This window comes from Panthera pardus, unplaced genomic scaffold (genome assembly GCF_024362965.1).
Source record: "Panthera pardus isolate Hobbes unplaced genomic scaffold, ASM2436296v1 HiC_scaffold_2, whole genome shotgun sequence".
Classification (NCBI taxonomy): domain Eukaryota; kingdom Metazoa; phylum Chordata; class Mammalia; order Carnivora; family Felidae; genus Panthera; species Panthera pardus.
In genome coordinates, this window is record NW_026526765.1 from 124,557,797 (window position 1) to 124,572,804 (window position 15,008).

A 15,008-nucleotide genomic window follows, 5' to 3' on the forward strand; every position below is an offset into this window, starting at 1 on the left:
CTGAATGTGATGTACAAATGTTCAGTTCTGAATTAATATTTAAATGAATATATTTTCTTCACTTGGTGCAAGAACTGTTTTGGGCTTGAACCCTGGCTTGCAGCATTGATTAGCTTTGTAACCTTGGGCAAAGCTAGCAAAATGCTCAGCCTTGGTTGAGGTTTTGAGGCTCATTTAGTGTTTCTGAATTTCACTTTTCTTATAAAATGTAGGTAATGCATCCTTCAAAATCTTGATGTGAGGATTAAATGAAAGATTGCTTATAAAGTATAAACTCAGTATTTAGCATGAGATAGATCATCATACTTGTTACTCTTCCCTAAATTAATTATTTGGTAAGAAACTTAAAAAAAACATGCTGAGGAAGCTATGCATCATTATTAATTTGTTTTACTCTTAAAAAATATGTTTATTCTCACATTTTTTTGCTATTTGTCAAGAACTAATAGTTAATTTATGAAAATAAACCAATCTTTTCACAGCCATTAAAACTATTGTGTCACACACACACATAAAACAAACAAACAACAAAAAACCCTGCTATCTTTTCTTTTTTGGTTGTTTTGTTGAAGAATCACTTGGATTTGAAATAATAATTGTTTAACAATAGAAATTTCTGAGCCTGTAACACATCAGCTATTAAACTTTACAACATGAATTAGATTTCAAGGTTAATTGAAATAAAAAGCAAATCAAAAAGCTTGTGACAATACTTCTCCTCAGAATCTGGAAGTCCTCAGAGTCTGCTATCTCCTTTTTCTCTCTGTGCCAGTGAATTTGAACTGTGGTTATTGCCTGGACGTGGCATTCAAATGTGACAGACTGACCACTGGTTGTAGAGATGTCTTGAAGATGCTGAAGAAGAAACAGAATTCACAGAATGGAAGAAACTCTTTCACCATATGCAATGATTTAGGATGCCTACTGTGGTAAGTATGCTTTTTGTCATAGTTATTGACATCTGACTGTCCTTTAAGCAAAACAAGGAGTTGCTGGGATGCTTTGTGCTTTATAGTGTGCTTGACAGTCACATAGGAGTTATTTTTACCTTAATATCATAGAGAAAGTTGTTTTTCACTTCCCCAAGATCTATTTTTCAAAATAGGGAACCAATTAGTTGGAAACTCTTACCTTTGTTGTATTATTTTGTTGAGTTCATATATAGTCATAGATTTAATCTTTATTACCGGTCGCGTAGCGTGGGCAGTATTTGTAATTTGTTAAGGATTCTGAATCATGAGTTAGAGGACTTGGACCAAAATCTCAACTCTTCCACTAGGTGGTTGATGCTGATCGTAGGAACTTGGAAACTTTTTTTTTTAAGATTTTATTTTTAAGTAATCTCTTTACTCAACATGGGGTTCAAATTAATAACTGCGAGACCAAGAGTTGCGTGCTCTGACAGAGCCAGCCAGGTACCCTTGAAAAACTTGGGAGCTATTTAAAACAAAAATTTTTTTAAATGTTTGTTTATTTTTAGAGAAAGAGAGAAAAACAGAGACTGGGTGGGGGAGGGGCAGAGAGAGAGGGAGACACAGAATCCAAAGCAGGCTTCAGGCTCTGAGCTCTCAGGACAGAACCCAACGTCGGGATTGAACCCATGAACTGTGAGATCATGACTTGAGCCTAGGTTAGACGCTTAAAATGACTGAGCCACCCAGGAGCCCCAGAAGTTGGAAACTCTTAATCTCTGTGGAATTTAGCTTCTTTATCTGTGAAATAAGGCTAGCAAAATGCTCAGCCTTGGTTGAGGTTTTGAGGCTCATTTAAGGTAAATAATCTGAAAACCTTCTTTAAAGAGTGAAGAGTTATACTGTTATATAAAAAGTATATAAAAATAGGTGGTTTGATCTCACAGTGCATACATGAATGGGTGGCATTTGTGTAAATATCCACCTTAAATCCCGATTCCCTTCCTCTCCTGTTTTCAGCTCCAGAATCCCTCTAGAATCTAGAATTACATTTCAGATTATAACTCCAGAGAGGGAGTATCTGAAGTCCTATCAGGTGAGACACACTGACCACGAGCACAGCCCTTGAGGCCTGATGACCAGGGCTGCATTATCACAGGGAAGGAATGTAGTAGGAAACTTGTAGAAATAATAAACACATATTGTGGACAGCCTCTGCTGCGAGCAAGCAGCAAGATTACTCCAGAATCTAGAGTAATGCTCCTTCTTCTTCTTTTTTTAAAAAAATTTATTTATTTATTTTGAGAGAAAGAGAGAGAGACAGAGACAGAGAGCACACAAATGCCTATGAGCAAGGGAGGGGCAGAGAGAGAGGGGGATAGAGATCCCAGTCTCCACCTTGTCCATCTCATGATTGTGAGATCATGACCTGAGCTGAAATTAAGAGTCAGATATTTAACTCCCTGAGTCACCCAGGCATCCCGCTCCTTATTCTTAATGACAATGTTTCCTATGGCTACCTTCCTGTATTTGGTACATGTTAAGTCTGCCCTGCTTCTCGTTTCAGCCAGCAAGAAGCAGTGGTTCCATTTCTGTCAGTTTTGGAAACTGGGGCACAGTGAGCCCAGAGGTTTCAACCTTACTTTGGGTTGGCCTCGTTGATTGAATCCTGCTTTTTCCATAGATGTTACAAGAGCCTTCTTAATCCTGATCTCTCACTGTTTGCCAAGCAGGAAATAGACATTACTTTGCTTATTGACTTCTTCAAAATGGCATCTTATTGCTGGTTCAGAGAATCGGATAAACCATGAGGTCAGGTAGAGAATAGTCTACTTGGAGAGTGGAATCCAAGAATTGCCCTCCAGAGCTGGAGATTGACCTAGACCAAAAGTCTAAAGAGTATAGGATAAACCCTGAGTTTATCCCTGAGTAATGCCCTGTGACATTGAACAGTAATTTCTCCCCTTCTGGTACTCACTTTTAGCATCATAAAACAATTATTTCTGAGGTTCTTCTTAGTTTTCCCTTTTCCTTCTTCTTACCGCTTTGATAACATCTACAATTTATCTATAAAATCTTAATGCAGTATGGATAGGTTACCTTGGTGAACACAGGGGCTACAACACAGGTGGATCTGGACAGGTTGCTGCAGGGACTCAGCATCTGGTTTAAGAAATAGAAGAGACACTATCATCCATACTGTCAAGGTCCTGAAACCTAGGTACATGGTGGCCATGGACTGACTGAATCAATTTTAGCTGCTACCACCACACCCCAGATTTCCTCTTTGAAAAGGATAAAGCTTCTAATTTAAATGTTATTTGGGATATCTGTTCCTGTGCTACCTTTTTTTCCCTTTCCTGCAGCTTTCCATCAGCTGAGATGGTGAAATGTAACACTAGGCAATTACATTTGGGAAATGAGTTTTGGCAATTATGTAGAGACTGTATATAAAAGGCATAAATAACTTGTAAGTTTTACTGACTAGCTTTTTTTTCCTCCTCTATACAGTTGCTCTTGTCTTCTTTTTTAGGCCTTTGTAAAAGCATCTCCCTGCCCCCCTCCCCTCTTCTTTTAATTAAAAGGGAATTCATTCCATGGATAGTTGGAATACTCTTTTATGGGACTGAGCTCCTAGAAACCAACTGTCTCTTATGATCTGGCACATAAACAAATGGCTGACCCACAGAACTACCATGGAGTTATTTCTGAGACCTGTGGATTTCTTTCTTGTTCTTTTTTGAGGTCATGCAGCTGAAGGTTCCCCTCATGTATACTTTTTAAGAAAGTTGCATTAATTCCTTTTTCTCTGGGCCTGTGTCTCCATTACTGGGACCCCTCAGAAGGCTTTTAAAACTGAACATACCCTTTGGGGGTCAATATACAGTGGTTGAACTAAGGTAGAATAACTTGATCTGATGTTGGAGGTTTCATTAACCAGGGAACTGATGGTCAAAGAAACTCTAGTGGTTTTCTTCTTTATCCTGTTGTAGAAACAAAACCAAACACAGTCCAGTGAAAGAAATATTAGAGGCAGCTTTGATAGAAATGCTTCACTGTATTCATTTGAATGTATCACATTTTCACTTATAATCCTTTTGTTTTTGATTTGCATTATAATTTTAGCTTTTTTCTTTTTGATCAATTAGTAGATTATGGCTCTTAATAGTTCTGCTTTAAATTTCCTTTGTCTTAGTCTGATAATCAGTGAGCTGTTACTGAACACTTAAATTATGTGGAAGATATAATTTATAAAGCAAATAATCACATTAAAGTTTAGGAAAGTTTAGGAGTTTTTTTGGTGTGTTCATTTATTTTTAAAATTTTTAAAAAATGGTTTATTTATTTTTGATAGAGAGAGAGAGAGACAAAGCTTAAGTGGGGGAGTGACAGAGAGAGAGAGAGGGAGACACAGAATCTGAAACAGGCTCCAGGCTCTGGGCTGTCAGCACAAAGTCTGCTTCAGGGCTCAAACCCATGAACTGGGAGCTCATGACCTGACGTGAAGTCAGATGCTTAACCAACTGAGCCACCCAGGTGACCCTGGTGTATTTTTTTAAAGTAGAATTTCCTTTATATTCTTATTGCAACAAATGCACATTCACATTCTTTACTTACTCTGACATTTCTGTAGCATATTCCATGCACAATCACAGAGAGAAACGTTTTCTTTGCTCTTCCCTTGTAAGAAAGAGAAAAAAGAAATTCTGTCTGGATCTCACTGGAATTTAATAAAATTTAATTCAACTATATTGTATTCACGCCAGAACCAGCAAATTAGTTACAGGCAGTAGGTCAATCCAGAACATCTGAATTCTTGACTAAGGATGGAACTACTTTAATATTTTCAGTTTAAAAAATCCAGACATTTACCTTTACAGAGCTATAGCAGTTGGCATCCAGAAAAGGTACTGAGTCACTTCCCAAAAACAACATTTCAGAGGGCAGATGTTGGTGTCTGTGAATTTGTGTTTTGGTCAAAAGTCTTCAGCATATTTATTATAATAAGAAATCCATTGAAGCACATTGCTGTGTTGAAGGATGTTGTCAATGTTCATATTATCTCTATGAGTAAGTACTTAATAGAGAAATATATCTCGGTTCTTAGTATTAAGAACAATCAGGCTTCTGCGCTAGTATTTTGGTTTTCCTCACAGGTACTGCAACTCTTAGTATTGATTATATTTCCTCTGTGTTAGCTATTTGAAAGTCTAGTGGTCATTTCATAGGCAGTAATTCAATAGACATTAGAGTCAGGATCTCTTAAATTTGTAACCTGATATTTTTTCCCCTGCTATGTCTATGATGATTTATTTATCCAAACCAACATGTAGATCACATGATCCCACAAAGAACTTTTATTTTATTTTCAGATAGAAGAGATGGAAGAGATATACAGACTAGCCTGAATAACAAAATAATACGATTTTCAGAAAGCCATTCGCTTATGGAAGTAGAATATTTGAAATTGTAACTATTCCAGAAAACCCAGGCTCTAAGGTCACTTTATACTTCAGTGCTTTTTTAAAAAAATTTTTAATGTTTATTTAGAGACAGAGTGTGAGCAGGGGAGGGGCAGAGAGAGAGGGAGACAGAATCTGAAGCAGGCTGTAGGCTCTGAGCTGTCAGCACAGAGCCTGACTCAGGGCTCAAACTCACGAGCTGTGAGATTATGACCTGAGCTGAAGTTGGACACTTAACTGACTGAGCCTCCCAGGCACCCGTATACTATAGAACTTTAATGAAAAAAAAAATTAGTTCCCACTTAAAAAAAAATCTTCTACATATAGTGTTTGATGCCATCCATTAGAATAAGATTAATCTCCTTTTAACCTTAATACATAATCTCATAATTCTTAGTGGCTTTTTCAGTCTTTAAAAATTCCCTTATCATCTTGAAGTTTTATAACTAAAATTTTGGTGATGTAAAATATTTACTAGGGGCGCCTAGGTGACTCAGTTAGTTAAGTGACTGACTTACATTATTTTATAAAGTAAAAGATTAAAAAAAATCTTTGAACTGGAGTTGTCTTTTTTTTTTTTAGGATTGTTGGTTTTTTCTTTTATTTTTTAAATGTTTATTTATTTCTGAAAGAGAGCACAGGAGGGGCAGAGTGGGGGGTGGGGTTGGAGAGTGGCGGGTAGGGAGGGGAGAGAGAATCCCAAGCAGGATCAGCCCTGTCAACGCAGAGCCTGATGCAGGGCTTGAACTCACTAACTGTGAATTCATGACCTGAGCCAAAATCAAGAGTCAGATGCTTAACCGACTGAGCCACCCAGGTGCCCCAGTTTTTTTTTTTTTATTTTGAACAGGTAGAATTATAATTTAGTAGTTCAGAAGAAGATAGGTTCAGTTCTGTGAGAGTACATGTGCTAAAGGAATTGCAAACGTGTAGATTACCTTTATGTCCAAAATTGGTCACAGAGTCTGTACCTGAAGACTCTCTAAACAGGGTAGATTTAAACCTCGAAGTGTTGCCTGTATTTATTTGACTTGGATCATTTTTCTAATGAATGAAAACTTCACAAACACGTCAGCTTTTTGTTTTTTTGACTGGGAACCACATTGTGCTGAGTCTTTATTTTCTTTAGTAACATTGAACACTGAAGAAAGGGAACTGAGACTCCCGACCCCCTTCCTGTTAGTCATGCCAGAGTTGTGTTTGTTGACTGGCCTTCTGTCATTCTGGTGGGTGACTTGCCAGAATGCCCAGGCTTGGGCCTGCTTGCCCTTTGGCTGTGTTGAGAATTCTGTGCAGTCTGGGGCGGAGCCACTTGAAACACCTCAGCTTTTGAACTTTTGAATACTTTCTGATGTCTTCTATGCTAAGACCCCAGGAACAACACAAAGGAATTTAGAGTTAGCTGTCACAATGAAACTGTATGAAAAGATCAGTCATGCAGAAGATGTATAATAATGATATAGAAACTACCTTAACAATGCAGAAGATGTATAATAATAATATAGAAACTACCTTAACAGTGCTGTAAGACATCAAAAGTGTTAATGTCATAGACATTAAATACTGCCAGTGACCTCGCAGAATAGCACAGAACCAGTCATCCAGTAGGCTGTTAGAAATATGTACTATGACCAAGCTTGACTGTTGTGAGAAAACTTCATTCTCAGAGTCGACCTTCAACAGAACTTAGAAGGATGTGAAAATTGGAAAATATGAAGTGTGTAGGTATGTGAGTTGGGATGGGAATGTGTAGTGGTGGGGTAAATACTTGTGGGGGGTGGGTAGAAAAAGAAAACAAATAATACAGGGAACATTAAGCTGCCAGATACTGTGCTTATCTCTTTATGTCACTTGTGGAGAAAGCATTCCATAGCCATTCAATGGTGAGGAACACTATGGGATCACATTGCCTGGATTTACTATTTATCAAGTATATTAGGCTTCTCTCTAAGCCTCATGTTTCCCATTCTGTAAAATAGGCACAAAAATAGCATTTATTTCTGGGGTTGTTTTGAGGATTAAATGAGATAGCCCACAGAAGTACTTAATGCATACATGTACCACATATCAAGCACTCAATAAATGTTAGCTGCCATTATTGTTGTGATAGTGGTTGTTATGCATAGATACAGGTAAAGTTCCACCTTTCCTCAGGGGTTTCTAATTTAGCTCTCTTTGATTTCCTTCTCTTGTGAACTTAAAAACCTCTTTCATACACTTTTGTTTTGAGTTATTTACTATTGGGTACTTTCATTTGGAAGCTCCTTAACATTAAAGATCTTTTCAAATGTCTCCCATCCTCAAAGTATCTATCCCAGTGTTGAACAGAGAGTAGGTGTGGCACTGATTGATTTCATAGATTAATGCATAGGGAGATGCTATTAATAATCTTAGAAGGTGTGTAGTGTTTTGCGCTTTTGCCTTCAACCCCATCCTACAAATAAGAACGACTGAAGTAGATTCCTTCTCTTCTGATGTTGGCAGTAAATCTTCATACCATACCAGCCATCCTAGGTGGAGTTAACCCATCACCAGTCATTGAAGATCAAGAAAGACATGGGAAATCTTGCCTATCATCTTCAAAAAATAAAATTAAGGGCCAGAGAGGTTACATTATTTGCTCAAGGTCATGCAGTTTGTTGGTACAGGAGTCAGGATTAGAATACAAATCTCCTGTCTTCTAGTGCAATCCATATACACCCCTAGCAAATAGATTCTGTATTACCAGATAAATGTAAAACTGTGGATATTCCTCTCAGTAGTTGAGACTGTAGTGATTGTTTTTCTTTTATCAGGATCCATTGTATTTATGGTTCTGAATTCAGTGGGTAATGAAACAGCCTTTTTACTTTGCATGGAGCTGTTCACTCTGGTGAACACTAGGCACCCGAGTGCCTAGAATAGTGCAGTTGGCTGATACTTCAGCTGAGAATGTGTGGCTTCTAGAGACTCTAACCTTTGAGTGTTAGATCCTGGAGAGAAATTGTGTATACATCAGGGACACTGTGGCTGTGGCAGGAAGATAAAAATGAAATGCTTCCCCTCATGGGAAGGGAAGGATCAAGTGAGAGAGTGTGTATGAAACTTTTGGAACTTCTTGGAAGAAACATGCCTTATAAATAAATATAAGGTCAGTTGGTTCAAGAGGCTAGAGTTTCCTCTAAGCCCCTTGGCATGTCTCATAGGAGAAGCTAGAAAACATCAACAGAATAGTCTTGGTGGTGGATGAGATTTAGGTTTTTGCCCAGCTTGAAATTGTCTGATGTCCCTAGGCAAATGAGAACAAAAAATAGAAAATCCAGTCCTTATAAAGGGAAGGTGATACTGTGCCTCCTAACATTCCAGATACTTCCTGTTCTAAGCAGGAACAATCAGACTTCCTGGGCAAGGCACCAGACAGCCCATGCTGTCACTTAATCCATGGAGTGAGGAGGCCTGGCAGGACTTTCTCTCCTGTCTCTGATCTTCCAGCCAATGAAAGGAGATGGTGATAACTAATGGAACCAAGAAGTACCCTGCATCTTACTTTGGGTTAGCATGAATTAAACAATCTGTGTCTGAAGATCGTATCGAAAAGGATGAAAATATAGAGAGACCAGGTAATTTGGGAGAGAGAGTGCTAATTCAGGATTGAGAAGATCTAGATTTTGATTCTAGATCAGTCAATTAGTTATATGACCTTGGGCAAGACCCTTTGGGGTCTCAGTTTTCTCATATCTAATGAGAAGTGAGAAGTGAGATGGTCCCTGAAATTTCTTCTAGGTCTCTTAGCTCTTTTTAAGTATTTTTAAATTCTCAGGGCCTGATTATGCTTTAAAATGTCTGATTTCTGTAATTACCTGAGCAGATGAAATTCTATCAGAGGATAAAAGAAAGAAAGATGCACACTGGACCTAAAAGCAGAAGTGGTGGCACTTAGGCTACTCCAGAACCCAGAGGTCTGAAAGATGAGCTGAGTTTTAGAAATTACTTAAATGGTTAAAAGTGTTACTTATTTATGAAAGCAAACCTTTCAGAACTCATTTGGTTAAGTGATGAAACAAAACTGAATGTGAGAACACTACCTCTCCTCTATTTCTAGAAAAGGAAGAATTTTTAAATGAAAGCTCATTTTAAAATATTGAGTTCTGTTGCTAAAGCTACTGTAGTCTTTGAATTCAATTCTCATGTATTTTCCTCTAGGGATTAGAAAAGGAGGTTTTCAAAGGGAAAAAAAGCAACCCTTTGCTTGACTGCTATGAAATAATGCCACACTCCAGAGTATCAAAGTGAAAATGTGGATTCTAAATATGTGTGGGCCCTACACACAACTTGTCCTGAAGAGTTCCTTCTTGATTTTAGGTAGCACTCGGGATGTCCTTGAGAGAAAAAATAACTAGGGATTTTACTTTCATGATGAGTTATGCTAGCAGGCTTCATGGCTCACGTAAATGGTAACCTTTGCTGAGTGTAACCCTACCTCTTTGTAGAGAGAACAGAATTAGACTCCACCAAATGAAGAGTCCAAGACTTGGCAGTCTTACCCTGGAAAGATGACAAGATACATAGAGATCATACAAATGAACAATGCTGATGCCCTTATAACATTGCATGAATAGCTAGGATGTCTGCAGAGTTATACTAGCTTCATGGATATAATGTAGGTGCAGTGGTCTGAAAAATAGACCATTTGAGCTATTTAAAAGTGAACAACTGAAGAATCTGATAGTAGCTACATTAGGCAAAAATTGGGGAAAGAGAAGTGATATAAGACAGATTAGCAACATATATTTCAGTGTCTTAAAATGTCACGTTGTAGTGAGAAAACATAGTGAAAATTCACATAGTAAGCTAAAGTTGGTGCATTCTTCTTAAGTGTTACTTATTTGACTTGATGGAGAAGTTTATTGTGCTGTTTCAATATGTTTTTTGTTTGCCTATTTTATGATTTAGTGTTTATCTTAAATGTTTATCTCTTGCTTGATAACAAGTCCCATACTAAGTAACGCATATTTACAGAAAGCTCATTAATTTGCATTGTCCACAAAGCACCCGATTCCGCGAAGATACTGTTTGTTTTCACATTATACCTAACAGAGCAAGAGGAGGAAGAAGTAGTAGTTGAGGAAAGAAGTACCTGAGTTCAGTTAGAAAAGGAGTTGTGAGTTGTGTCTATGTGTGATGATTTCTGTCACTTTTTCAGGAAGTTTATTTATTTAATTTGAGAGAGACAGAGCAGGGGAGGGGCAGAGAGAGAGGGAGAATCCCAAGCAGGCTTCTTGAGGTTGGCACAGAGCCCAATGTGGGGCTCAAACCTGTGAAATCATGATCTGAGTCAAAACCAAGAATTGGATGCTTAACTGACTGAGCCACCCAGGTGCCACTGATTTCTACCAGTTTTTGAGCAATGGCAGAGTTCCTCCTGTCTGTGGCCCATGGGTGCCCTGCAGAAATGAATAGATTTGGCCTGTGAACAGACTCAGGTTTTAAGAAAAGATGGTGTTTGACACTGAGTATTTTGATGATGGTTTTGGAAAGTTCTTAAGAAAGTTGTAGTACATAGGGAGTTGTACCAACGGACCTCATTTCTTCCCGTTTATCTAGACCATTTTCTAGCAATAGTGCGTTTTTATTTTTCCAGATGTCTTTATGCTTTACCATACTACCTTCATGCTTGGTTCTGTCTCTCCATTTTTTGTTCTTTCTGTCTTGCTTTTCAGAAAGAAAAAAAAAAGAAATTACCTGTTTTTATTTTTATTTTTTTTAAATTTTTTATTTTTTTTAATATTTGTTTTTGAGACAGGGAGAGACAGCATGAACGGGGGAGGGTCAGAGAGAGAGGGAGACACAGAATCTGAAACAGGCTCTAGGCTCTGAGCTGTCAGCACAGAGCCTGACACGGGGCTTGAACTCACGGACTGTGAGATCATAACCTGAGCCGAAGTCGGATGCCTAACTGACTGAGCCACCCAGGCACCCCACCTGTTTTTATTTTTAAACTAATGTGAAGCATGGGCTGTTGTTTTCTAGACAACTAGAGATTTTACCTGATCATACTTAATGTTTTGCTCTTCCCTTAAGTTTGTCAAAATTCTTGGTTTTACACAGTGCCAAATAGATCTATACTAAGGAGATTAGCAGTCATGTCTCTCCGTGTTAGTATAAAATATTCACTGTCCGAGTTCTTATGGTTTTCTGCAGTAACTAAATGGTGTTTTGATGTAAAACTACTAAGTCAATGCAGCTTTTTAATTTGATTTTTATTTTTTGTTAATTTTTTATTTGAGTATAGTTGACACAAGTTATGTTGTTTCAGGTGTACAACATAGTGATTCATCTATTTAACATCTTTTTATGTTATACTATTCTCTTCACAAGTATAGCTGCCGTCTGTCACCATATGATGCTTTTACAATATCATTGCTCTATTTCTTATGATGTGCCTTTTATTCCTATGACTTATTTAATATATTACTGAAAGCCCATATCTCCTACTCCCCTGCATCCATTTTGCGCGTGTCCTCACCCACCCCGTCCTCTCTGGCAGCTTCCAGTTATCTATATTTTTAGGTCTGATTCTGCTTTTTGTTTGTTTGTATTCATTTGTTTTGTTTTTTAGATTACACATGAGTGAAATAATATGGTATTTGTTGTTCTCAGTTTGACTTATTTCACTCAGCAAAATACCCTCTAGGTTTATCTATGTTGTTGCAAATGGCAAGATCTCATCCTTTTTTATGGCTGTGCAATATTCCTGTGTGTGTGTGTGTGTGTGTGTGTGTGTGTGTGTGTATACACTACATCTTTTTTATGCATTCGTCTTTCTACAAAGCTATTTTATTTAAAAAATTTTTATCATTATTATTTTTACTGTTTATTTATTTTTGAGAGATAGAGACAGAGTGCAAGTGGGGGAAGTGCAGAGAGAGACAGAGACACAGAATCTGAAGCAGGCTCCAGGCTCCGAGCTGTCAGCACAGAGCCTGACACGGGGCCCCGATTCATGAACCGTGAGATCATGACCTGAGCCGAAGTCGAAGGCTTAACTGACTGAGCCACCCAGGTGCCCCTCTACAAAACTGTTTTAAAAGATAACTACTAGATTCTAAGTAGCATACAGAGTTCTGTTTGGCTGTCTATGTGTCTCAACCTTTACTGTTCTGGTTTTCCTATTATCAGGGTCCACATTGTGCATGGCCTTTCTCAGAATGCTTCTCCAACATGATGCCTGGTCATGAGCAGGAATGTCACTACTTCCTCTCTCTGGTGCTGAGATCTGAGTGGGCTTGGAAAAAACTGTGACGTACCTTGAAACTCTTGCTGACTAAGGGGCTCTTTTGAGGTGTATGGTCTTTGCTTTTGTGACTTGTTTTAGGTCAGGAATTGGAGAAGCATTAGCTGAGTAGTTCATTTCTGATCCACATGTTGTCAGTTGGGGCAGCTGGGCCTAGAAAATGCATTTTTCCAGGATATTTTCCTTACTAACATGTCTGGCACCTTGGTGCTGCTTAGTGTCTGTCTTTGTGTTTGTCTTTCTTTTTTTCTCTTCACATGGAATCTCTTCCTCCAGGGCTTCTTCCTGTGGCTTGGATTTTTCACATGATGGTGGCCCCAGGGTAGTTGAATTTCTCTTGAATTTCTCACCTGGCATAGGGCTCTAAGAGCAAGTGTTGCAATAATTTATTTATTTTCTTTCTTTCTTTCTTTCTTTCTTTCTTTCTTTCTCTCTCTCTCGCTCTCTTTTTTTTTTTTTTTTTGAGAGAGAGGGTGGCAGAGAGAGAGCATGCATGAGCATGAGCAGGGGGAGGGGCAGAGGAAGAGTGAGAGAATCTTAAGCAGGCTCCATGCCCAGTGCAAGGAGCCCAACTCGAAGCTCGATTTCAAGACTGTGAGGTCATGACCTGAGCCAAAATGAGAAGTTGGATGCTTAGTCAACTGAGCCACCCAGATGCCACTATTCTTTGTCTTTTGAAGGGAAACTTCTCTCAGTTTGTTTTGTTGTGATTTCTTGGACCCTCAGTTATGGCAGTATGGGAACTAGTTGTCAAAAACTCAATTTATAGAATTCTTGTTATAAAAAATTCTGGTCTTATGACTCAAATACTAAGACAAACAGATGTTTGGTTTGAATTATGTGGCAAGCTACTTTTTACTTAGTATTGTTAGAGTTTTTGAATTTAGCTCATGGTTGGGTTTGGTAGATTCTTTTTTATTACTTGAGCATAAAATATTGAAACTGAACCAGCCCTGGGGCAAAGGAGCCGTGGTGGCAGAGGCCTAGACTCTAGGAGAATAATCTGCATTATCTTATGGTCTCATTCTCCAGCACTGGCAGTGACTGTGCTGATGAGGGATGTCAGGAGAAGACTTGCTTAGAGTTAACTGTCTTGGAAGCAGTCAGCCACCTTCAATCCAACTTTTGGCAGACCTACCAAATTGATGAAAGTTTATATTTTGTAAGCTCTCTCCACCTCTGTCATCACTGACTCTCCAGAACCCTTTCCCGTAGTTAGAGTTTTCTTTCTTTAGATTGGGCCCTCCAAAGCTATCATTTCCTCAAGCCCACATCAAAACGTACCTGTTTTATATATATATATTAATACTCTGATAGAATGGTGCATACAAAGATACCAATTTCTCCAGCCTTTCTCTTGTTTTTAAAAAAGAAGTTAGAGTGGGAGAGAGCCAAAGCATAAGAGACTCTTATGCTGAGAACAAACTGCGGGTTGATGGGGGGTGGGAGGGAGAGGAGGGTAGGTGATGGGCATTGAAGAGGACATCTTTTGGGATGAGCACTGGGTGTTGTATGGAAACCAATTTGACAATAAATTTCATATATTAAAAAAATAATTAAAATAAAATAAAATAAAATAAACAATAAAAAAAACAGTAAGAGCCATTACTTTAGCCCAAATGTTACCCTCTCTGGTGGTTGCACTCTGAAGTAGATAAGCCAGTTGGGAAGTCATCTTGGAGGTGGGGGAGATTAGATTCCTCCTAATGTCTTTCCCATCCTGCTAAGTTCAGAAGAGACTAATATTTAACCTTAAAACTTTTATTTCCTTTTATATTTCACCTAACATAGAGGATATTTGTCCTTTTCGATGCCACTCCTTGAGTATGTAAGTTCTTATGTTATAAAATCATGCCTGACTTTTAAAAGAGGCCTTTCCATTTCTGTTTGCCCTACACACACATGGAGTTATTGCCAAGAGGAATACTGTGTGCACAGGACAGCTAAGACCACATACTGTCCTTAGATGGGAGTCAGGTTACCCACCACATGGACAGCGGCATGTGCTAGAGCTATGTGTAACTAGAAGAGTTCCAGAGAGAGGAATCTGTAGCCTTAAGCAGGCTTTGCAAATTAAAAAAAAAAAAAAGACCATGTACAATCCGTTCTGAGTTATGATTTTTAACAATTATAAAATAAGATTAATACCCAGGCACTGTATTAACCACTTTATATACTTTTCATTATTCATTCTTCACAAACCCCAAGATGTACAATTACTATTATTCTCATTTTATAAGTGAGGAAGAATCAGCTTATACAGGTTATACAGATTGCCCAAAGTCACATAGCTAGTGAGTGGTGAAGCCAGCAATAAAATCCACATAGTCCATCTTTAGTTCAGAGAGCTCTTAACCTCTA

The 15,008-nt window shown here is 38.3% G+C and overlaps 2 protein-coding genes across 6 annotated transcripts in view; one reads left to right on the forward strand and one right to left on the reverse strand.

The window, feature by feature from the left end:
• Positions 1 to 15,008, forward strand: part of KLHL3 (kelch like family member 3) — a 278,704-nt gene that overhangs the window by 20,554 nt on the left and 243,142 nt on the right. For all 5 annotated transcript variants that reach the window (XM_019424266.2, XM_019424267.2, XM_019424270.2 and 2 more), the window contains exon 2: positions 773 to 929. The gene's annotated coding sequence lies outside the window, so the exon portion shown is untranslated. The remainder of the gene's footprint in view (positions 1 to 772; positions 930 to 15,008) is intronic.
• On the reverse strand, positions 542 to 4,595 carry LOC109252115 (palladin-like). The gene is made up of 4 exons (XM_019424281.2): positions 4,530 to 4,595; positions 3,778 to 3,895; positions 3,012 to 3,074; positions 542 to 855 (listed from the first exon to the last, which is right to left on the reverse strand). The coding sequence occupies exons 1-4, from the start codon at positions 4,553 to 4,555 to the stop codon at positions 640 to 642; spliced, it is 423 nt and encodes a 140-aa protein (XP_019279826.1). The 5' UTR covers positions 4,556 to 4,595; the 3' UTR covers positions 542 to 639.